The 23787-nt window shown below is 39.7% G+C and overlaps 1 protein-coding gene and 1 pseudogene across 1 annotated transcript; one reads left to right on the top strand and one right to left on the bottom strand.

Annotated features, from left to right (window-relative positions):
- The first annotated feature begins 626 nt into the window (after window positions 1-626).
- Window positions 627-11156, top strand: LOC100629941 (vomeronasal type-1 receptor 4-like; annotated as a pseudogene).
- Window positions 11157-20404: 9248 nt separating this feature from the next.
- LOC100629902 (vomeronasal type-1 receptor 1-like) lies at window positions 20405-21307 on the bottom strand. The gene has a single exon (XM_003362300.2). The coding sequence runs from the start codon at window positions 21305-21307 to the stop codon at window positions 20405-20407; it is 903 nt and encodes a 300-aa protein (XP_003362348.2).
- Window positions 21308-23787: the final 2480 nt, after the last annotated feature.

Below are 23787 nucleotides of genomic sequence, written 5' to 3'. Positions count from 1 at the left end.
TTTTCTATATTGAATAGACTATATGAGGTCATTTGAGGGTCATCTTGAATATTCAGAAGGCTACTGATTTTTTGGCAGGTATTTTGGATCCAGTCACGATGATGAATAATGTTAAGAGTTCTCAAAAGTTAATTGATTATCTCGTGATTTTAATGTGTTGGATAACCTTAAAATTTGAACATTAGTTTGCATTTTTCCATTTCATTATCTTAGGTTAATGTGTTATTATGCCTGACAGGATGATTGTGAATTCTGAGAGGGGTACAGTGCACCTGTCTCCTTTCACTTATTCATTAAGTACACATTTATTTAACACTTATTTTGTGTCAATCATATTTTGGGACAATACTGCATTGGTTCCTAAGTTCATGATGTCTTACATTCTGGTGAGGAGTCAGAATATAAGAGTAAATCAAAATAAATACAAAATAATCATGATGAAAAGTAAACTATTGTCAGGTGTGTGATCCCCAGGTTGAGTCTTTCTGTGGAGTATGACAGTGCCTCCCTTTTCAGGAGAAGAAAAGGCCAAGAATCCTTTTATAAGGTTGTATAACTAAGAAGAGTCCTGCTGCCTGCGCAGTCATAGCCTTCTCTTCACTCCAGGCCACTCGGAAGCTATCTTCATGTCTTTTCTGAAAGGTTTCCTAAGCACCACAGGGGACGTGGCTCTGAAAACCATCATCCTTTCTCTGTTCGGGATTGGAGCTCCAGCCAATGTTGTTCTCTTCTTCCATAATGTCTCTCCAATCTTGCTCGGCCAGAGGCAGAGGCCCACACACACAATTCTCACCCACATGGCCATGGCCAATGTCTTGGTTCTTCTTTGCACCGGGATTCCCCACATGATGACAGCTTTGTCCTAAGGAAACCACTCTCCAGTCTTGGGTGTAAGCTTGTCTATTACATCCGCCAAGTGGCTCGCAGCACCTGCTTGTGCTCCACCTGTGTCCTGAGCACCTATCAGTTCTTCACTCTCGTCCCTGAGAGAGTGATGTGGATGATGCTCAGAGGAAGAGCCCCCAAGTTCATTGGTCCTTTCTGTTGCAACTGCTGGATGTTCAGTTTCTTAATAAATATTTACATTCCTGTAAAAGTCACTGGTCCACAGGACATGGGAAATGACACTGACACCCAAGCGAAGTGGTTCTGTTCATCCTCAAATCCCAATGCAAGCATTGTCATCTTGTGGTCTGTCTCTGATGCCATGTTTATTGGCCTCATGATCTGGGCCAGTGGCTCCATGGTGCTTCTGCTCCACAGACACCACCAGAGAGTGCAGCATATTCACACTCGAAACACCTATCAGAAATACTCCCCAGAGACCAGAGCTGCCCACACCATCCTGATGCTGGTGGTCACTTTTGTCATCTTCTACATGCTGAATTCCATTTTTACTTTTTACATCACTGCCTGTTTAGATTCTCGTCTATGGCTGATGCAGATCTCTAGTGTTTTGGTTTCTTGTTTTCCCACTCTCAGCCCCTTCCTGCTGATCATTAGGGATCCTACAACGCCAAGCTTTTGCTCTTTAATTGTTAGATATCGTGGTTAATGTAATAAATATGTAGAAGACAGCTTCAATAATAACCATAATTACTTTATGCAGTACTCATTTACTGAGTACCAGTTTTTTACGTAAAATCCACAAATATCTTGGAAGGTTGATCTTATTCTAGTGCTGCATTGATAGTCTATAGATGAAATCATGACGTCAAAAAAGATCCACACCATTATTGAAGAAACCTCTACTGCTACAGCCATCTGAAGGAGTTATCCTTTCTTCAGGAATATTTGAAGTGTTTCTGTAAATTATATCTCAGTGTGGGTGTTGCTAACATATACAACATAACTAATACACACTGGCACATAATCCAATATTGGCCCAGATAAATATTACTGCAGAGGGAGTGGAGATTTTATTTCAAGGATGAAAGTAAGAAACCTAGAAAATGGAGAAGGTATTTTTTCTACATTATTGTGTTACTATATTTCACTCATATTTCTCCAATATGCTGTAGTGTTACAGAGAAAAATCAATGTTGGCCAGTGGATTGCTTTGCCTTTAAACCTGAATTTTCTTTACACAGTTGACCCTCAGTGAAGTTTATTGATTGGAAAGATGATGTCATGTGAATGAGCGTGCAGAGCTACCATCTTGGTATTTGTCAGTTGGATGTTTAGTTCATCATTGAAACACAGAAACTGGGCACTTTGTTTTCTCTTTGTCCTATCTGCTTTTGTCTGTTTTTCTTTTGCCTTCTTTTGGGACAATCTGGAAATTTAAATTCCATATTTAAAATTAATGATGTTAAGATGTAACTTATTTTTAGTGGGTTTTGTAACCATTATAAAATGGATTTCCAAAGTATTATATTCAAGTTAAAACTACTGTTGACCATTTCAGAGAATATGTAAGAATCTTACATTAGCAGAATTCTGTACACCTTCTCACATGCTTCATGAAATTTAATTCATATATTGTAATTCTATATGTTCTTACTCACAATAAATGATAATATTTTTGCTGCCATGAACCACTTGTCTCATCTAGAAAATAAGAAATGCAAAGAAAGTATAGATTATGCGAGTATCCACGATACCTACTTCTTCCAATTATACTTCATTTCTGTGTGTTTTATTCTCATATAATATTTCTTCACTGTGAAGAAATTTCTTTATTTTCTGGAGGCAGGTTTTCTCTAGATGAATTGTCTCAATGTTTATCTAAAAATATTTTTATTTCACTTTCTTTTTTTCCTGTTAAATTGTACATCTTAAACACACTAATGTGATTTCCCCTATAGCAGAGACACACTCCTATACAGGAAATATCCTGCCCTTGATTGAGAAAACCAATGTAGATACAACACCACTGCTATGTTCTTTCTAAAATGACCACAATATGTTGTCCTCACAATTTAAAAAATCCATTTGTTTATTTTTCCATCAGAGCATACAAATGGACCTCTGGGCTCCAAGAGATCTTGGATTGTTCATCATGTTTATTTCTTTCATGAATTCAGTAACACATAAGTTTTCTTTGATCTTTTCTACTGTCTTTCTAGTCTCTATTTCATTTCCCTCTGCTCTGATTTTTGCGATTTCCTTCTTCTGCTAACTTTGGACTTAGTTTTTTTTTTGTTTTAGTTCCTTAAGTTATAAAGCTAGGTTGAGATTTTTTTTTCTTAACGTAGACATTTATTGCTATAAACTTCCCTCTTAGAACAACTTTTGCTGAATCCCATATCAGTAAGTTGTGTATCCATTTTCATTTGTGTCAAGATATTTTTAATTTTCTTCTTTGACCCTTTGGTTGTTCAGGAGTCTGTTCTTTAATTTCTACATGTCTGTGAATTTTCCAGCTTTCCTGCTGGTACTGATTTCCAGTTTTCTATCATTGATGTTGGAAAAGATGCTTGATAGGATTTCAATCTTCTTAACTCTGTTAAGACTTGTTTGGGACTGAGCATAAGGTCTCTCCTGGTGAATGTTCCATGTGCACTTGAGAAGAAGGTGTTTGTGCTCCTGTTGGGTGGAATGATCAAGATACATGTTTTAGGTCCAAGTGGTCTAAACTGTAGTTCAAGTTCAATGTTTCCTTATTTACTTTCTGTCTGTATGGTCCATCCATTGTTAAAGAGGTGTATTGCAGGTCCCTGCTATTATCTTGTTGCTGTCTATTTCTCCCTTTAGGTCTGTGAATATTTGCTTTGTATGTTTAGGTTCTCTGATGTCGGGTGCATAAATATTCACAAATTTTTAATAACTATTTTATTAGTGATTGTTGTAGCTATCACATTATGCATTGCTAACAGATGACATTCTAATTAAAACTACTGTTTACTACTTCACAAAATATTCAAGAAACTTAGATTAGTATAATTCCATATATCCCTTCAAATGCTTTATGGTGATGTTTTTCAACATTTTAATTCTCTGTATGTCATAACCCATAGTTCATCCTTTTTCTTTCCTTTCTTGAGTCAGTTTTCTCTCAAGAAATTAAGATTTGAAGATAACGCAGAGCTTACACACATATCCACAGTTGCCACTTATGGTACTCATGTCTTTTGATAGATCTGTCCCTTCTGGCATCAGGACCTCAGAGCAGAAGACTTCCTTTCACTTCTTCTGCCATGCCAACCTGCTATGGGTAAATTATCTCACAATATCTTAATTGAACTTTCATTTTTCCAACATGTCGAACAAAATTCTTTCTTTTATAAAACGGTAGTAGAATGTTATAAAGATAACCAACACCCCAATGAAAGTTTGTTGTCTTTCATAAGCAGATGATTCAAATTTGCTTAGGGAAAGACAATAGTGAAAATATATTTAGCAATGTAAAATCTTTTCGTACAAATAAAAGAAATGTAGTGGCAATGTATCATTTTTGATTTTTAAATAATGGGTTCAAAATACTTTAAATACATAGAAATATGGCAAGAAGAGTATTTTAAAGTTCCATGTTCCTTTCACAGACTTACTGTTAGCATTTTGGCTCATTTACTCCATCGCCCGTTTTCTCTGTGTGTAATTCCATGATCAGTAGTGTTTTTCTGAACCCCCTGAGAGCAAGTTGCCTGACGTGTTTCACAGCAGCCATAAATCTCTAAAGTAATTTTCACTACAAAAAAGACACTCTCTTGGGCTGGCCCAGTGGTGCAGCGGTTAAGTTCACACATTCCAGTTCTCGGTGGCCTGGGGTTCCCCGGTTCAGATTGATGGTGTGGACATCGCACCGCTTCACAAAAGCCATGCTGTGGTAGGCATCCCAAGTGTAAAGTAGAGGAAGATGGGCACGGATGTTAGCTCAGGGCCAGTCTTCCTCAGCAAAAAGAGGAGGATTGGCAGTAGTTAGCTCAGGGCTAGTCTTCCTCAAAAAAAAAAAAAAAAAGACACTCTCCTATGTAAAATCCATACTGCCATTCAATTCAGTGAAGCAACACGGATGCAACACTATTACTCAATCTACAGGCCACATTCAAATTTCCCAGCTGACCCCACAATGACTCATTTTCCTTTCTGGTTCAGGATCCTCACTGATCTGGGATCCTCACCGATCCTGGACCCAGTAGTTCTAACTCATAATCACCCCCAGGTGATTCTAATCCACTGAAAGTGTGCAGCCACTAGGATTGACAATTTATCCCAGTGCTCAGGTCGCCAGGAAAATGGTGGTTAAAGTGCATGTGATTGTCACTGTGTGTTTAGGTTCCGTTGTGGACTCTGGACCTGAGTACTGCAGCATGTGCTTCCCTCCATGACCTAACCAGTGTTACAGGAAATAATGCCCAGCCCAGTATTACATGTCAACTCTGTGCTAAATTGGTGATGTGGCTTAAAGAAAGGCATATGGTTATTGTGGATTATGTGAGCTTAGCTGCATATGTAATGCACTAAGATCAGAACTCCAGACCAGATCTCCCGGACTCCCAGCCCAGCCTCATTGGATGCACCGAGTCTTACTCTTCCTCTCTTCCCTGTGCCTCTTACAATGGGTCATGGAATGAGTGGTGGCTGTGTTGGGTGGGAATACGTTGTGTGTGTTTTGGTACATATATCAATCTAGAATATGAACTGTGAAATTTGTTTTTGCTCTATTCAATCTTGCATTTGGGAGGGTGAAACCTGATCTAGATATTTTTGTTCTCGGTAATCCTTCTCAGAGGGTCAGATACAAGACAGCATTTTCTATTCTGCCAAAGCATGAGGGACCTTAGTGAAGTCATGGGTTGTGGGTCCAGAGGGTCCCCTTCTGAGGCTCATGGTAAGTCCACCCTCCAGGTCATGTTAGAACAAACATCTTGACTCTGACCTGATAAGCCAAGACTAGTGCAGATGGAGGCATCCACAAAGCCATTCATGTCCATGATTCACTCTTCCTTCAAGCATTACTCCATGCAAGTTCTACATCTAAGTTGCAGCCAACAGGTATTCATGGCTGGTTCCCATAACCAACTCTCAGTATTGGTGAATAGAAGGGAGCCCAAGACACAGAATACAAAGCTGACTTTCTCAGCATCTGCATCAGCTTATTATGCATCTGTTTGATATGCCAACATCTCACCCTCCTCAGGTCATCAGAAATGATGAGGTTAGTGTTGACTGTGCCACATCCAAAGTCATATTCACTGTGGAAAGAAAGGAAGTACTTTCACAAATGGATGGACCTAATGGCCTAAATAGCCCTGTTTCATCTTTGCTGGTTTATTACTACTCTTTCTGCAGCTGATAAAACTTTTTCAGAAAAATCTTTCATGAACTCTCCAACTGAGATTAAATTAATGGCCCACGTTAACACAGATCCTGCTCACCATACTTAACTAGTTAGTGAGTAAACATTTTTGAATAAAGGAAGGACACAATGCAAAACATATGAAACAGAATCATTTTTGAAATAGTGAACTTTGGTTTTTCCCTCTGTACTACCCAATTATCCTTTCCCAAATCAGCCTGTTGGCCATGATATCGGAATTACAGAGATTTTTTGTTGTAGTTTTACTAAGGGTCTAAGAGAAAAGACAAGATTATTTCAGGAATCTTGTGAGAAAATCAAGAACACACTAAGAGGTTCTTACTCCAGTCTTCGAGGGATGCCCTGCAGCTTGGGCTTGGGGAGGAGAACAGCCGAGGTTCTTCTTTACTGAAAGTCCTTTACCCTCACCAATGCAGGGACTTAACATGCCCTAAAAACATGCTGTTCCTATTGCAGAGCAGTGAGCTCACAAATATAGAGGCAACATGGTCCAAACCTAAGGATGTTTGTAAAGCAATTGGAATAGGAGACTGAAATCGTCATTGTCCCTGAGCTGAAGGGGAAGAAGGGTCCAGACTCATGAGGACGCTCAGTCCCCCTGCTGGGACTTTCTGGCTATAACATTAATCCAGAGCAGAGCTCAGAAACATAAGACCTCAGGTGTCACCCCATTTCCCATCTTCCTCAGCAATGGAAGGTAGAAATAAAATTGAGGGCACATGAGTAATTTTGAATTTTCTAGACATATTAGAAATAAGAAAATGAAAAAGATGAAATGAATTTAAATAATATATTCTATTTATGCCAATATATCCAAAAATTATCCTTTCTACATGTGTCACCAGCCACATTTCAAATGTTCAACAGCTTTATGGAGGGAGTGACTATCTTTTTCGATACCACAGTTATGAATCATATCCATCACAGAATTTTGGATTGGACAGTGCCATTCAGAATATTCTGGCTGTAATTTGAGTTTTGAAAATAATGAAATAATCCACTTCTTCAATCTGGGTATTAAAATTTAAATCTACGTACCTAAAAGATTCAGTCAGTCTGTGAAAATTGTGTATACGTAGTCGCTATTCTGTCAGTAATAGTTTAACTATTATGGATGTCAACATTTTCCATCTGGGTATCTCCTAACCGGTTTTTAGACTCTGAGAACAACTTTTTTCAACAAGGTTATTTAGAAGTCTCCTATTCTCCTTTTTAGTCCTCCTCTACTTCCAAGTGATTGCACAGTGAGTTTGGTTCTGGGGTGTAGGGCTCATGTTGGAGAGTTCCTCCTCTTTGACATTATTCTCACCCTGCCATGACCTTTTAATCCAATATTATTTCAATTTAATTCTGATGCAAAGTAGAATGCTAAATTCTGAAAAGATATTATTGACGACCAAGATATTATTTAAGAAGAGTCACGTAGAACTACTGGGAACGTAAGATATATATCAAATTACGGAAGATGCACTTTCAGTAAAGTCAGGGAGACATGGCGTCCTGACACCGGGAGAAGCTGAATGTCCACTTCGCTCCACAAGTTGCAGATGTCATGACCTTGAACAGAGCCTGCAGTGAGAGCAGAGTGGCTCCAGCCATCGGAGTCTTGGGTTCCATGACACTCCTGCAGCTACAGGAGGTGGAGAATATGTCCCCACTAGGTGGTATATTGAAATGTGGGATCCCTCAAACATAGGAGACCCAGGACACCACAGAGTGCCAGTGTAACTGAAAGTTCGGTCTCTGAACCCGACGCCGATCCAAATAACGAGAACAGAGTCTTGAGTGGAAGATGAAAGGTTTTTACTATGCCAGGCACAGGGAGCAAAGCAAGGGCTCATGCCTCAAAAATTGCTAGCTCCCCGATGAGGAATGGGTAGGGATTTTTATTTGGGGTTTTGGGTAGGGGAGGGGGTGCATGTAGCTGTGCAGGCTGGTGGTTTCCCACCAGCCTGCGTTTGGCCTTGAGAGGCTGCTTGCAGCAAGGCGGAGGCGGGGAGGGTGAGATAGGAGGATGGCAGGTGGGCATCCTTCGCTGTTGTCTCGTCTTGTTGTTTGAGGCGGCTTGGAGTGCCGGGAGTCAAGGATTTGAGGTCTGGGAAGCCTCCGCTCCTTGATACTCTTGAGACAGCGGCTTTCCCGGCAAACTCAAGGACACATGATTAGCTAAACTTTAGTGTGCCTCCAACTCCAGGTCACCTGGGCTTTTAACAATTTGTAACTCCCATTTAGTTGTAAAGCTCAAAGAGTCCAAGTTTAAAGAAACAGGTATTTACATATGAGTGGAGCTAGAGAAGCAGGAAAGGGGGTGGTGGGTTTTAGTTTTAACCCCATATACGCTGGGTTCGATGTGGGGGAACTGATATCAGGGCTGATGTTAAGAGCCTGTAACACCAGTGACAGTGAGCAAGAGAGTGTACCACTGTCCAGGGGAAGTCAGGCAGCTCCTCTCTGTCCAAATTTCCAGTAGAAAAAAATACTACAGGAAACCAACACCAAAGGTCAGCCCCTCCAGTAGGCTGGGAAACCTAACTCAGTCTTTTCCACTCTTTAATAAAAGAATTGCTAACCCAATATATTACCATAAATGCCTTTCCAGACTTAGGGTATTTAAGGGGAACCTAATAGATGCAGATCAAATTACAAGGTTTGGCCTTTTCCGCAACAGGGGTCACCAGGTGTTACCAAGGATAACACAAACCCCGCTCATGATCAGCTCAAAATAAACAAATGGAAAACCCAATAGGAATCAGTCTTCTACTAGCAAGAGTCAGCTAAACCGGAAACATGAGAATGACTACTCCCAGAAATGTGAAAACATTCTAGAAGCGTTGTAAAATAAATTAAAGTTTGTTAAAATAGTAAGATAAGGAATAAAAATATTATATAAATATTACCCACCATCCTCCAATTTTTTATTCCACTCCCTAAACTATGATCACCTATGAATCATCTGAAACCACCAGGAACAATTTCTGAACATATTTTAAAAGAAATTTATCTCGTTTTATGAATGCTGTGAAGGGAAATAATAATATTATAAAAATATTTTTTTATCTTAGACTTTTAACCAGCAAACAACAGGACCTTCACCTGCTGACTGATAGTCAGGGAACAGTTTTGGGGTTTATTTACCAAACTTCTGAACAACGATCTTCACATTTGTGGAGACAACACTCTTTGGAAGAAGTGACTGCGATCCAGTGAGTGTCATGCTGGACAGACTTCTGAGAAGTTTTAATTAATTTTCTTGATCAAAATGGGAGATTTTACCTTCATTATCAAAAACTGTTTGAAACTAGACTCACTCATTTTAGAAGGATTAATAATGATTAAGTTTTTAAAAATTTTAATCTCAATTCAAATTCTTTTCATCAACACATATAATATCTAATATCTAATCTATAATGATAACACCTTGATATTTTGTTTGTATTAGTTATAAAAAGGTCAGTTTCAACATACAGTTATCTCCTTTGTTTGTGGTAACCTCTTTATGATGTGAGAAAAATCTCACTAATGCTGGAATTCAATCAAAATCAGATTGAATTAAAGAAGAGAATGGAATGTGATTGAGGTGGGAGAAGGGGCCCTGTCTAATAAAAGCCCCGTGTAAGTTGATCTCACTTCAGAACCGAGCTGTCAGGATAAGCAGATGGAGGCCAGAAGAGGTCCTACTGGAGGAGAGGTGAGCTCAGTCTCATAGGATTTCATTTTTACTTCTCAAATTTCTCTGAAAAAAAATAGAAGAAATCAAAGTCTCAGACTAAATTATTAATTCAGCATTTTTCTGAGGTCAACGCAATGTCAGGCACAGCATGTGCACATAGGCTCATGGGGACCTCTGATGGGAGCAGTAGGCAGAACTTAGATGTTCAATACCCAAGTTGTAGAAGTAATATATTCTTCCTTGTCCTAAGTCAAATCAGAACCTGGTAAACTCCGTGAGATGGTGAGTGGGATTTTAGACATGGGCTAATTCCATATCTCAAGCTGTCCTCTGGGTTTTTGCCACATGCAGGTTGGATAGCTGGAGGAGGAGGAGGTATTCTGGGGTAGATCAATGCTGCAAAAATACAAAGTGGTTACAGATGTAATAATTATATATTTGTTTTGTAGTAGCAACACAAATTAAAATCAAACAAATCTAATTTTACGGGCAAAATGTAATCATTTCAAGATGTAATCAGTTTTTGAAATTTCTCAATGAGATTGTTTATTCTATTTTTCTCGTTATATTTTCAACATTGAGTGTGCATCTTATACTCACAACCCATTTCTATGTGGAAAAGCCCACTTGAGGTGCTCCATAGCCACTTGTGCCTGGTGGCCACCATATTGGACAACTCAGATATATTACAGATCTTCCCCCAATGTAACATAAAGCCCAAGGATGACTCACGTCCTTCATTCCAACTAGCATTTTAAATATCAGAAGTTCATGTCAAAGATCTATCTTTATTTGTACTTATGTCGTACCTTTATTACCTACTAGTACCGTCTGCAAATTACGATGCCTGTAAAGATGAAAGTCTCCCAAAGACTAATATCCATTCAACTCATGGAAATTCCAATATCATGTACATTTTTCTCCAGACAGTGGCCATGGCTGAACACTTTAAAGGAGGAAGCACATCTTGTGTGCATGACTTATCTTGAAAAATGCACGAACCTGAAATATGGGTATGTCTCCTGCCTCTAGTGCATCAGCTCACTGCAGAAGGAGCCTGATGGGGAGGGTTTATTGTGCCCCTTCTGCTACTTGGTCTCGCAGAAGAAGGGCATCAGGCCTGGCAGCCAGCTGGAGGTGCTGTTTTCAAAAACCAAGGAGTTAGAGTCCCAGCTGAAAGCTGTTATCCAGATGAACCTGCAGAATTTTGAACATAAGGCTTGATACCTTCCCCACCCCATAAAGCGCCTTGGAAAAAGCAACTTTTCAAAAGGTCTCCATTAAATAAGGGCTTTAGCTGAATACTGTCGCTGAAAATTTTTATTCTTTCAAAGCAACAGCTGTTCTCACCAGTAAGTATAGACTAGAACCGTCCATAGGTTTTTAAGAAAGTATAATATTTAGGGTCACGCCCTAGACCTGTGCTATCCAATATTTCCAATAGCCACTAACAGCCATTGATTATCTGAAATTTGGCTATTGACACAAGTAGAAATCAGATTCGGATATACTGGATTATATAAAATGCATTATTAAAATCAATTATAGCTGAATCTTGGAACTATTTTTTTAATGTGTTTACAAGAAATGCATATGGGGTTACAATTTTTTGAGGGGGAGCAGCACTGGCCCAGAACAATGATTCTCAGACTTCAGTGGACACAAATTCCCCGAGGATCTTCCTGAAATGCAGATTGTGGTTCAGTGCACTGCGCTGGCCTATGAAGCTGGATTTCTCACAAGGGCTTTTGTGGTGCTGAGGCTGCTAGTTCATGGGCTCCCCTTTGAATAGCAAGACTCTGAACCTCCTGATTATGACCCTTCTGGCAGTGAGACCCAGGAATCTGCAAGGTTTAAAAGACCCCAGGTGCTTCTAATCTACAGGGAGTGCGGGTAATGAATGTTCGCCAGACCTTGGCAAATGTTCCCGAAGCCCCCAGGCAGAGGGTGGTGAAAGGGAATCATCACGGCTCAGCTGCACGTCTAATATTCTAAATTCAGGATGCCAGAGCAGACCTCCCAGGCTCATAGGAGAGTGCCAAGTCCTTGCTCATTCTTTCTGTCTTCCCTGCGTCTCCTATATTGGGCCACGTAATCAGTGGTGGAAGCCTTTGGTGTGACTGGAGCTCGATGAGAGTCCTTTGGTAGATCTTCCAGTCCACAAGGTCATTGTGAAAGACACAAATTGCTTTGTTTTCTAAGTGAGTTTACTTCTTGCTCCATACAAACTTGTGTCAGGGATGGTGAAACCTATTCCAGAAATTTGACAAGTCTTACCAATTCCCCTCTGATAGTCAGGAAGTCTGAGCATCTCCCAGTGTGCCGTGTTATAATGAAGCCAAGTAAAGTAATTAGTCTTTGGACCAGGTGGTTGATTTCCGAGGCTCCTTGGGCTCCATCCACATGGTCATGTTAGGACAGGCATCCTCATAATTAAGGTTAGTTGGAGATATTGTCAACGTACACAGTCATTCTTCTACAATTTTCCTGCCCCTCTGAGAACTGCTCCATTAAGTTCTGGGTCTAAGTTGCTGCCAAGATCCCAGCACATCCCCACTCATGTCCATGGGAATCCTTTCCTCTATCTTGACTGTCTGGAGTTACCCATCTCATCTCAGGACTCCTAGCATTTTTTTCTGAATATTTTATAACAACTCTAGGAAATACAAGAAAAGGCCCAGAATGCAATTGCCTCTTTAACAACAGTAAATGAGGAAGGTAATTTCAAAAGAAGAAAAAAGAAAGAAATAATAATATTTCAGTGTTATTCTGCAATAAGTAAAAGATGTCCCATGATTCAAAATATTTATTTGCTGTCTATATTTTGGCAGATTCTGCATCACTTTGTATAATATGAGAACAAACAATAGTCATGGCCTCTCTAATAATGTACATTATCAACTAAAGAGAGGAAAAATCTTTAATAAAATAATCAAATAACCTAAGGTAAAGAGAATACTTGTGATGAATAAGAAGGACTAATTCCAGCTATGAACATTCATTTTACATATAAAATTTCATCTAATCAAGGGACCTGGGAAGCTTCTCCAGGAACATCCTGATTAGGGAAGAAATGTAGAGTTAAAGAAGGAAAGTGAATGAGATATTTGGGCGTTTGCAGCCTGTGTGAAGAGTGGTGTATAGTGTACGTACTTGCTGATTTGCTTATTTTATCCCCACAGTGGATCTGGCTTTAGATGTTGACACAGCCAACAACCACCTCATCATTTGTGAGGACCTGAGGAGTGTCCACAGTGGGTATTTCAAACTGTATTGCATGGTCTGTACTGAGAGATTCATCTATGCAATATGCGTCCTGGGCTCCCCTCGGTTCACCTCTGGCCACCATTACTGGTAAGTGGATGTGGGGATGAGCAAAGAATGGGATGCAGGCATTTTCAGAGAATCTGCGCCCTCATGTAATGCAGGTTTGCTGCTTCTGTCTCCCCACCAGCCACATCACTGGGTTTGTTGTGATGAAAACACACAACCATACAGCTGCTTTGCCCACTTCTGCCCTCACTTCCCTGTACTCTAGGGGGTTCCTGTCCCACTACCAATGTGCCTCTGCAGCTATGCTAGCTCCATCATAGCCTGAGAGTTGGAGGAAATGACAAGAAATGAAATGAGAAAAGAGGGACACAGAAGAAAGTGGTGTCACCATAATGTCTGAAGGTCTTTCTCACTGGATGCAAAATTCTGGGTTGACCCTTCATCTCTTTCCTTCCTTTGATATCTCAAGATTGCACAGCTGGAGTGGCAGAGCCAGAATTCAAAGATGGATGGATCTGGGGGCACCTACTAAATGTAGAAGGAATGAGGAAATTAGAATATCACCATTTGGCAACCATCATAGAAAAAAATATTTTATGATGTTTTTTGTTTTAAACGTTTCTGGCATTTTCATGTGACTAGATCCAGAAGGATCCACTTTACTTCAGCCTCAAAGTTGTTTTTTGTGGCCATTCATTTCAGACGTGACGTCTGGCCGCCAAAGGCCATGATAGTCTCTGCTCTGATTTTCATACACTTCTGTGTCCTGCACTTTCCCAACTCTACAGAATGTGCCACATTGACCATTGACAGACAGGCCATAATTCTGCAGCATTTTCCTGTGGCTGTGACAGGCAAGGTCTCTCTTGGCTCCACACACCATGTTATTGGAACCAGAAGCACTGAAGTTCCTCTTACTTATCTCCCGGTTCTTAAAGGTTTGGCACTTGAGAGTTCCCGCAGGTTTGACACCACTGATCCCTTTAGAGGAAAGCTGACACAGAGATCACCATGCCTGGGGCACAAGGAAACGACTTGGATAATGAGTATCTGTGACTGATACCAAATTCCATCTCCCAAAATAATCAGCTCTGACCACGTCGGATGTTACCACAGGCAAGAGGACAGCATCTGTACATACTAAATCCTTGCTGTTGACTTAGACCAGCACAGGTCCAAGATCATTGGAGAAACTGTTCTCACTATAGTGACTGTAACAAATCACCCATTTGTGAACCCTTTCCACCAGAGCATATCAGTGTATTTCTGGGCTACATGAGCTCTTGTGCTCCTAACATTTACTCAACCACATGATCACTGGGGTTATTCATCATGTTTTTTTCTTTCACGGATTCGGTAACAGGTAAGGTAACAGTTAGGAGCAAATCAAGCAAAAGAGAATAATGGAAGTCACGGTGAAAGTCCAGGAAAGACACCTTGGTACCCAAAGTTAATCAAAGCCTCAAAGAAGATGTCAATTCCAATATTTTATCCTCATCAAGTAATTTGTAAACATTAGTTTTAGATTATTAAAGTCTGATTTCTGGTCTATAGGAGGATCCATATTTTCTGCTCTAACATTTTAAATATGTGAGCACAACAGAAATCTTATTAGCCAGAGGGCCCATAGTTAACTCATATGTTCAGCTTTTGGAAGACAGAAAATCATGAACCCCAGGATGTTTTGGAGGAATTTCAGTCTACGGATTCTTCAGGGCACAGTTTTTTAGGAGAACTTCAACACCATTACGTGACTTGAAAGAAAACAGAATGGGCACAAGTGGCTCAGAAGCCAAAATGTGTGTCAATGTGAAGATACGAATCCAGTGATTATTTCAAAATAAGCAAGATTTCCAACGTCTAAATCCAGAAAAATGTCCCCTAATTGCACCTTGAGGTCCATACAGATGGTACTCCCTAGGCCTAGTATAGACCAGGAAGTATCATTTATTCTTCTTAGGTTTCATTGAGCTTCCTGGATCAGTAGGTTGATGTTTTTCAAAATATTTGAGAAATTTTAAGGTCATATTTCTTCAATTAATTTTTCTACCCATTTTCCTGTCTCTGCACCTGCCCTGACTCCAATTACAAGTGTGTTGTAATGCTTAGTGTTATTCCACAACTACTCTTGTGGGTTTTGTTGTTTTTAGGAAGATTAGCCCTGAGCTAACATCTACCACCAATTCTCTTCTTTTTGCTAAGGAAGATTGGCCCTGAGCTAACATCTGTGCCCATCTTCTGCTATTTTGTATGTGGAACTCCTTCCACAGCATGGCTTGATAAGCAGTTCATAGATCTGTGCCCTGGATTTGAACCAGTGAATCCTGGGCTGCTGACGTGGAGCACATGAACTTAACTGCTATGCCACTGAGCCAGCCCATGTTAATTGTGATTTAGTCTTCGTAAACTGTTCTTCAATTCTATGACTATTCATACTCTATCTTCTAGTTTACTGACACTTTTTTCTGCCAGATAAATATGACAATGAGTCCATCTACTGAACTTTTCATTTCAGTTGTTGTCAGCCTTAGATTGTCCATTTTTATTTTCTTTACACTTTCCATTTCCCTGTTGAGAATAATTTATCCACTCATTCTTATGATACTTTTTTCTTCATCTTTGAACATGTATTTCTTTATCACTAAATATATGAATACTAGCTGCTTTGAAGTTTTACCTGTTAAAGGGAACATCTGTGGAGTCAGTTTCTATTCATTGATTTTCTTTTTGGGTAATAACCCAATATCCAAAGGTCTCTTTGCTTGTCTGGTAGTTTTGGTTGAAGAAGGGACACTACAAGAAGGGTGCTGTAGTAACTATGGATTCTGTTTTGTTTTCTGAGAGTATTTTTCACTGGTTCATTTTTATTTGGATTTGTTTGCTTGTTTTTGTAGGCAAAAAAATGTCTTGGGCTCAAACTACAAAACGTATCTCCCAGCAGTGAGCAAGTACTTATGTCTACGCTAAGTTTTCCTCAAAGATCTGGCTATGCAGGGATCTCCTATGCACCTTTAAAATTAAATGTTCAGTCAATGATTTGGTCAGAAGTTATGCTCACTAATCCCAAGCCAGCAAGGTGTTGAGCCTCAGCCTTGATCTGTGTGTGGCTTGAGGAGCACATTCAAAGTGGGTCACATTTGCAAGGATGCTGAGACTTGTCATTTCTTCTGGGGTCTCCCACATGCATATGTAATATAGTGATCAACCAGAGATGCTTGGAAAGTTTATTACTTCAGCCCTTGTCTGGCTCACTCACAACACTATCTCCCAGGATGCAGAAGTAGAGAAGCGAGGCCAGGCCACATCTCCTCTTGCTGTCCTCAGTAGTATAGAGGGAAAGTATTACCACTGGGACAGGGACTCACAGGTGCTAAGCCAGGCCCCGTGCCAAGGGAAGACATGTAGGTCATTGGCACTCCACAGACTTGGTAGAGTGACAAGTATGAGGTTGTGCAATAGAGGTCAAGATAGAGCGAGAGTATTGTGAGTGAGTGTGTGTGTGAGAGAGAGAGGATGTCTTTCTTTAGAAAATGTGGGTGACTGTATTAGTTTGCTAGGGCTACCGTAACAAACTCAACAGATTGGGCAGTATAAACAGAGATTTATTTCTGACCGTTGTCAAGGCCAGAAGACCAAGATCAAGGTGTTGGCAGAGCTGGTTTCTCCTGAGCCCAATTTGAAATGCTGATTTTTGAAACAACATTCTTAGAATTGTATGCACATAAGAAAAGAGATTTAAAAAGCCAATTTAGGGCTATAATTAAAACAAAGGAATGGTTATACACGGGGATTTTTAAGTGATGTCACCACCAATATCTCAATGAATAAAAAAATTATTTTGGAAAAGTAGGAACCAAAATCCGAAAGTATTGGATTGTAGTATTGAGAGATAATATTTTGTCATTTTTGATATCTATTTCCTGAGAGGACCTTGTGCCAGAGATAGAGTGAAAGCAATTGAAGCTTTTCTTCAGAGTCTGCCTAAGAGTTTCACACTTCTGAGACCTTTCAAATGTAAAAATTATAAGAATAAGATTTTATTGAAAGTTAAGATATATTTTAAGACCCAGATATTACTCAAGAACAGTCACATAGAATACTGGAGACACACTATAAATGTATGAAATTATGTAGAGATGCATTTTCAGTAAAGTCAGGGTGACATGGCATCCTAGACAACTGGAGGAGCTGAATGTCCAGGTAACTCCACAAGTCGCAGATGTCATGACCTTGAACAGAGCCAAGAGAGAGAGCAGAGCAGCTCCAGTCATTGCACCTTGGGTTCCATGACACCCTTGCAGGGACAGGAGGTGGAGAATTTTTGCTAGCTGGGTAGAATATTGAAAAGCAGGGCCCCTCAACATAGGAGACTCAAGACACCAAACTACCAATGACAGAGAGCAAGGAGAGTGTACCACTGTCCCAGTGGAAGGCAGGCAGCTCTTTTCTTTCTAAAGGTCCAACAGGAAAAAATACTACATGTAACCAACACCCAATGTCAGCTCCTCCAATGGGCTGGGAAACCTAATTTGCTCTCTTCCTCTCTTTAATGGAAGAATTCTTAACCCCAGATATTACCATACCTGCCTTTCCTGGATGAGAATATGTTGAGGGAACCTAATAAAGGTGGATCAAATCATAAGATTAGGCCTTTCCTACCACAGGACTCACCTGGTGTTCTCAAAGAGAATATGAGCCCTGCTCATGATCCCCTCAAAAGAAACAAATGGAAAATTCAACAGGAATCAATCCTCCATTAGCAAGAATCTGTGAAACCACAAGTACGAGAATAACTACTGTCAGAAATTTGAAAACATTTTGGAAGTAGTTGTAAAATAATTTAAAGCTTATTAAAATAATAAGATAAAAAAATGTAATACAAATATGTGTCTTAATGAGACAAAGGGGCTTGAGAGCTGGGAATGAGCCTCTGTTTGCAGTGGAATGACAGGAGTATCCAGCAAACAGCAGCCAATGATTACCGTGGAACGATTAAGTGGAAGCCTATTTAACTTAATCATCTAAATCTCATCTAACCCCTTCCACCCCACAGCAATCCTGACCATCTCCCAGTTTTTTATTCCACCCCGTAAACCATGATCTCAAACGAGTCACCTATAACCATGGGGGGAATATTTTTTAAACAGGTTTTAAAAGAAATTTATCTTATTTTACGTATGTTATGATGAAATGCAAATGGTAATAGTATAAAAATATTTTTTTATCTCTGAGTGTGTAACTAACAAGAAACAGGATAATCACCAGCTGACAGATGGTCAGGAAATAGTTTTGGGTTTATTTACCAAACTTCTGAACAAAGATCCTCACATTCGTGGAGAAAACACTCTTTGGAAGAAGCAACTGTGATCCAGTGAGTGTGACTTTAGGACAGACTTCTGAGGAGGTTTAATTAATTTTCTTGATCAAAATGGGTGGTTTTACGTTCAGGATTAAAAAGTATTTGAAACTAGTCCCATTCATTTTAGAAGGATTAACAATTGTGACAATTTTTTAAAATTTTGATCTCAATTAAAATTCTTTTCATCAACAGATATAATACTCAAGATCTAATCTAGAATGATGATATAGTGATATTTTCTTCCTGTTAGTTAAAAAGTAACAATTTCAAGATAGAAGTATCTGCTTTGTTTGTAGTAACCTCTTTATGATGTGCAAAAACTCTCCTTGATATCAGAATTAAGTCAAAATCTGGTTGGATTAAAGAGAAGAGGCAGGATGTGAGTGAGGTGGGAGAAGGGATTCTGTCTAATCAAAGCCCCTTGTAAATTGATGTCATCCCGTAACTGAGCTGTCAGGACAAGCAGTCGGAGGCCAGAAGAGGACCTAGTAGAGGAAAAAGGAGTTTGGTCTCATGGGATTTTATTTTCACTTCTCAAATTTCTATAAAAGGCAGAGATAAGAAAGAAAGATCTCAGGCTAGAGTAAATTATTGGTTCAGCAAATGCTGTCTGAGGACAAGTTAATGCCAGGCACAGTGTGTGCACCTAGGGACACGGGGACCTCTAATGGAAGCATCAGGCAGAACTTGGATTTTCAATACCCAGGTTGTAGAAATTAATGAAGTCTTTTTTTTTCTTGATGAAAATCAGAGCTTGGCAGAGTCTGTGAGATGCTGAATGGAGTGTCTTCCATACACGTATTCCACCTCTCCAGTTCTGCTATGGATATTTGCCACATGTAGGTTGGACACTTAGGAGAGTTCAAAGGTTTTTTGGTCTAGACCAATGCTGTCCAGTACAGATATAAGATTACTCACATATGTAAATATAAATTTATTTTTTTAGTAGCCAACGAAAGTAAAACCAAACAAATCTAATTTTACAGTAAAAATGTAATCATTTCAATATGTAAGCAACTTTTGAAGTGCACAATGAAATACTTGATTCTCTCTTTCCCATTATTTCTTCAAAATTGAGTGTACATCTTATACTCACAATACATTTCTATGTGGATAAGCCCACCTCTGGTGCTCAATAGCCACATTTGACTGGTGGCCACCATATTGGACAGCTCAGTTATAATATAGAACCTCTCATCACCTACTATATAGTCCAAAGATGGATCATGTCCTTCATTCCAACTAGAATTTTAAATATCAGAAGTTCATGGCAATGAATCAGCTATATTTGTACTTATGTTGTACCTTTATTACCTGGTAGTAGCATTTCCAAATCACTATGCACGGAAAGATGAAAGTGTCCCAACGACTAACATCCATTCAACTCATGGAAATTCCAACATCACACACATTATTCTCTAGACAGTGGCCATGGCTGAACACTTTAAAGAAGCAAGTAGATGTCCTGTCTACATGATTTATCTTGAAAAACTATGTAATTAAAATGTCGGTATATTTCATGCCTCCAGTGCATCAATTCACTGCAGAAGGGGCCCAGTGGAGAGGGTTCATTGTACCCCTTCTGCTCCTTTGTCTCTCAGAAAAAGGAGATCATGCCTGGCAGCCAGCTGGCCGTGCTAGTTTCAAATTCCAAGGAGTTAGAGCCTTGGCTGAGACTTGTTTTTCAGATGAAACCAAGAATGCTGAAGTTCCAAGGTGAAACATCTGTACAACCTGCCCCCAACCCATAAAGGGCCCTGGAAAAAGCAGCTTTTCACAGCTCTCCATCAAATAAGGACATTAGCTGAATTCTGTGACCAAAAATTTTTATTCTTTCAAATCAACAGAAACTAAGAGCTCTATGATGTCTAAGGATCAACACTAAGGGGCTGAATGTGGGGAAACTTAAAGCCAAAATATTAGAGATCTGCATCAACCATAGATGAGTATCAAAAAAGATAGTCATGTAAAAAACAAAACCAGAATTCATTATGTAAGTGAAGATAAAAGTGACCACCAGCATCAGGATGGTGTGGGTGGCTCTGGTCTCTGGGGGGCATTTGTGGTTGCCATTGGACGTGTGAATATGCTGCACTCTCTGGTGGTGTCTATGAAGGAAAAGTGCCATGGAACCACTGGCCCAGCCCATGAGGCCAATAAACATGACATCAGAGATGGACCATAGGATGGCAATTCTTTCAGATGAATTCAATGAACAGAACAACTTTTCTTGGAAGTCAGTATCATTTCCCACATCCTGTGCACCATAGATTATCATGGGAATGTAGCAATTCATCAAGAAACTGAACATCCAGCAGATGGAACAGGAAGGACCAATGACTTTGGGAGATCTTCCTCTGGGCATCATCCACGCTACTCTCCCAGGGATAAGTGTGAAGGACTGATGGGTGCTCAAGACACAGGTACAGCACAGGGTGGAGCTGCGAGCCACTCTGTGTATATAATATACAAATTTACACCCAACACTGGACAGAGGGTTCCTCAAAATAAAACCTGCCTTTATGTGGGTAATCCCAGTGGAGAGAAGAAACAAGAGATTGGCCACAGCCATGTGGGTGAGAATTATTTGTGTGGGCCTCTTTCTGTGGCCAAGCAAGATTGGAGTGATATTATCAAAGAAGAGAATGACATTAAAGAGAGTCCCAACCACAATCTGCAAAAGAAAGGTGGTTGTCACAGCCAGTACCCCTGTGGTTCTTAGGACATCTTTCTGAAAAGACATGGTGATAGCTTTGGAGTGTCCTAAAGCAAAATGTGGTTGTGCTGGTGATGACATCAGCAGTCCTCTTATGTAACCAATGTTGGAAGAGGACTTTTGCTCTTTCTTCTATGGAGAAAGGAGTCACTGTCATACTCCAAAGGAAGGGCTCAGCCTGGAGAACATACACCTGACACCAGGAATAATTTTCACAATTATTATTTTCTATTTACTTTTATATTCTGATTCTCCAAAAGAATGTAAGGCTGTGAACATAGAAACCATGTCTGTCTTCTTCAACAATAGAGCTGACATACGTTAGGTCTTAAAAAATATGTACTGAGTGTATGAGTGACAGGAGACAGACAAGAAATCACTGCACCCCCTCTTAGAATTCATAGTCCTCCTGCCTATTATGAGAATGTCATAACTTAAAAAATGAAATGGAAAATGCAGAAATATTGTTGTTTATAAGATTATCTAACTAAATTTAATAGAGTTGCAAGAGAATCAGCAGTCCACATTTGAGAGACACAATTCATCATTGTTACAGAGTTAAAAAATCAGTTGTGGACTTCTAGTTTCCAGTTATCCAGACAAGGAGCTTGGAACTCACCATTCTACTGTAACAACAAGAAAAAAAAAAAAAACTGAAAATGCAGTCTCTCCGAATCCACTCTCTTGGATCCCTAAGAGAAGTGAGGACACAGGGGACGTCGCTGCCTCTGAAACTGAAAAGAAGAACAGGTGAATCGAAGGAACCAAGACTTGCTGGTGCAGACTCATGAAACCAGGTGGGAATGAAGCCTGAGGTGGGAAAACCCACCCTACAATCAATGGATTGCTGGAGGTGAGTGTACACAAGTATGAGTAGGAGACTCCTGGTAAACCAAGTTATAGAGTGATCCCCACACATCTGTGAGTTTTACATCCAGAAGCTTTAGCAGGTGCTGTCAGCAAATATCAGGGAAAGTCTCCATTATGCTTGCAGCAGGGAGAGGGGAAATGCAAAAGCATTCTGGTTTTGAAGAACCAGAGCACTGTGCTCTTCTTAACAAGATCCGCCCTCAGGAGAAAGGAGTTAACTGGAGCCTACTGTGCTGGGGTATTATCAGTGCCCAACTGACATAGAGAAGGGAAATACCCACTCTAGTCATTCTGTTCCACCCAAGGAAGGATGAAAAAAACTGAGAAACACTTGGGCAGTTCATAATCCAGGGTCACAGGCTCAGTGTAATACTTAGCCCTAATCCAAGGACTATAAGGTCTTCTCTCTCCCTGAACCTTACCACGTTAATAAAGGCCTGTTTATATCAGTTCCTTTCACCCAGTATATCATGTCCAGCTATCGAGAAAAATACAAGATGTTCTAAAAGGTAAAAAACACCATTTGAGGAGGTAGAGCATGTGTTGGAACCAGATATGGCAGGGATGTCGGAATTATCAGACTTGGAATTTAAATCAACTATGACTCATACGCTCATGGCTCTAATGGATAAATTAGACAGCATGCAAGAACAGAGGGGCAATGGAAGCAGAGAGGTTGAAATCATAAAAAGAACCAAGAGAAATGCTAGAGATCAAAAACACTAACAGAAATGAAGAGTGCCCTTGATGGGCTTCTCAGTAGACTGGACATGGCTGAGGAAAGAATACCTGAGTTTGAGGCTATCTCAACAGAAAACTTCAAAAACTGAAGAGCAAGCTGAAAAAAGACTGAAAAAACAGAACAGGGTAGGCAAGCACTGTGGGACATCTGCAAAATGTGTAACACATGGGTAATTGGAATAACAGAAGGAGAAGAGAGGAAGGAACCAAAGATATAAATGAAACAACAATGACTGAGAATTTTCCCAAATTAATATCTGACACCAAATGACAGATCCAGGAAGCCCAGAGAACACCAAGCAGGATACATGTAAAAAAACTACAACAACAACAAAACTATAGCTAAGAATGTAGTCTTCAAACTACAAACAATCAAATATATATATATATACAAAAAATCCTAAAGAAGCCAGAGGAGAAAACAAACTTTACTTATGGGGGGAAAAATTTAACTTCCAGCTACTCCTCAGAATCCACACAAGCACAAAGAGAGTGGAGTGAAATAAAGTGTTGAGAAAAAAAATCCCACCAATCTAGTATTCCATGCCCTGTGAAATTATCCTCCAAAAGTAAAGGAGAAATAAAGACTTTCTCAGACAAAGAAAAATGGAGGGAATCTGTTGCCAGTAGACCTGCCTTGCAAGACAAATGAAAAGAATTTCTTTAGAAAGAAGGAAAATGATGTAGATCAGATACTCAGATCTATGGAGAGAAAGGAAAAGCTTTGGAGAAGAAATAAGTGAAGGTAAATTAATAACATTTATTTTTCTTATTTTTAATCTCAGAGATAAGTTTGTTCAAGATAGTAGCAGCAATGTATTCATATATGCGTACACATGAATACACATGTTTATGGATGCTTATACATATGTCCCACCCTATCCTTGATTGATTCC

The sequence above is a fragment of the Equus caballus genome, chromosome 10, assembly GCF_041296265.1.
Source record: "Equus caballus isolate H_3958 breed thoroughbred chromosome 10, TB-T2T, whole genome shotgun sequence".
NCBI lineage: Eukaryota > Metazoa > Chordata > Mammalia > Perissodactyla > Equidae > Equus > Equus caballus.
The sequence above is the reverse complement of the archived record's forward strand: the minus strand, read 5'-3'. Positions and strand labels throughout refer to the sequence as shown.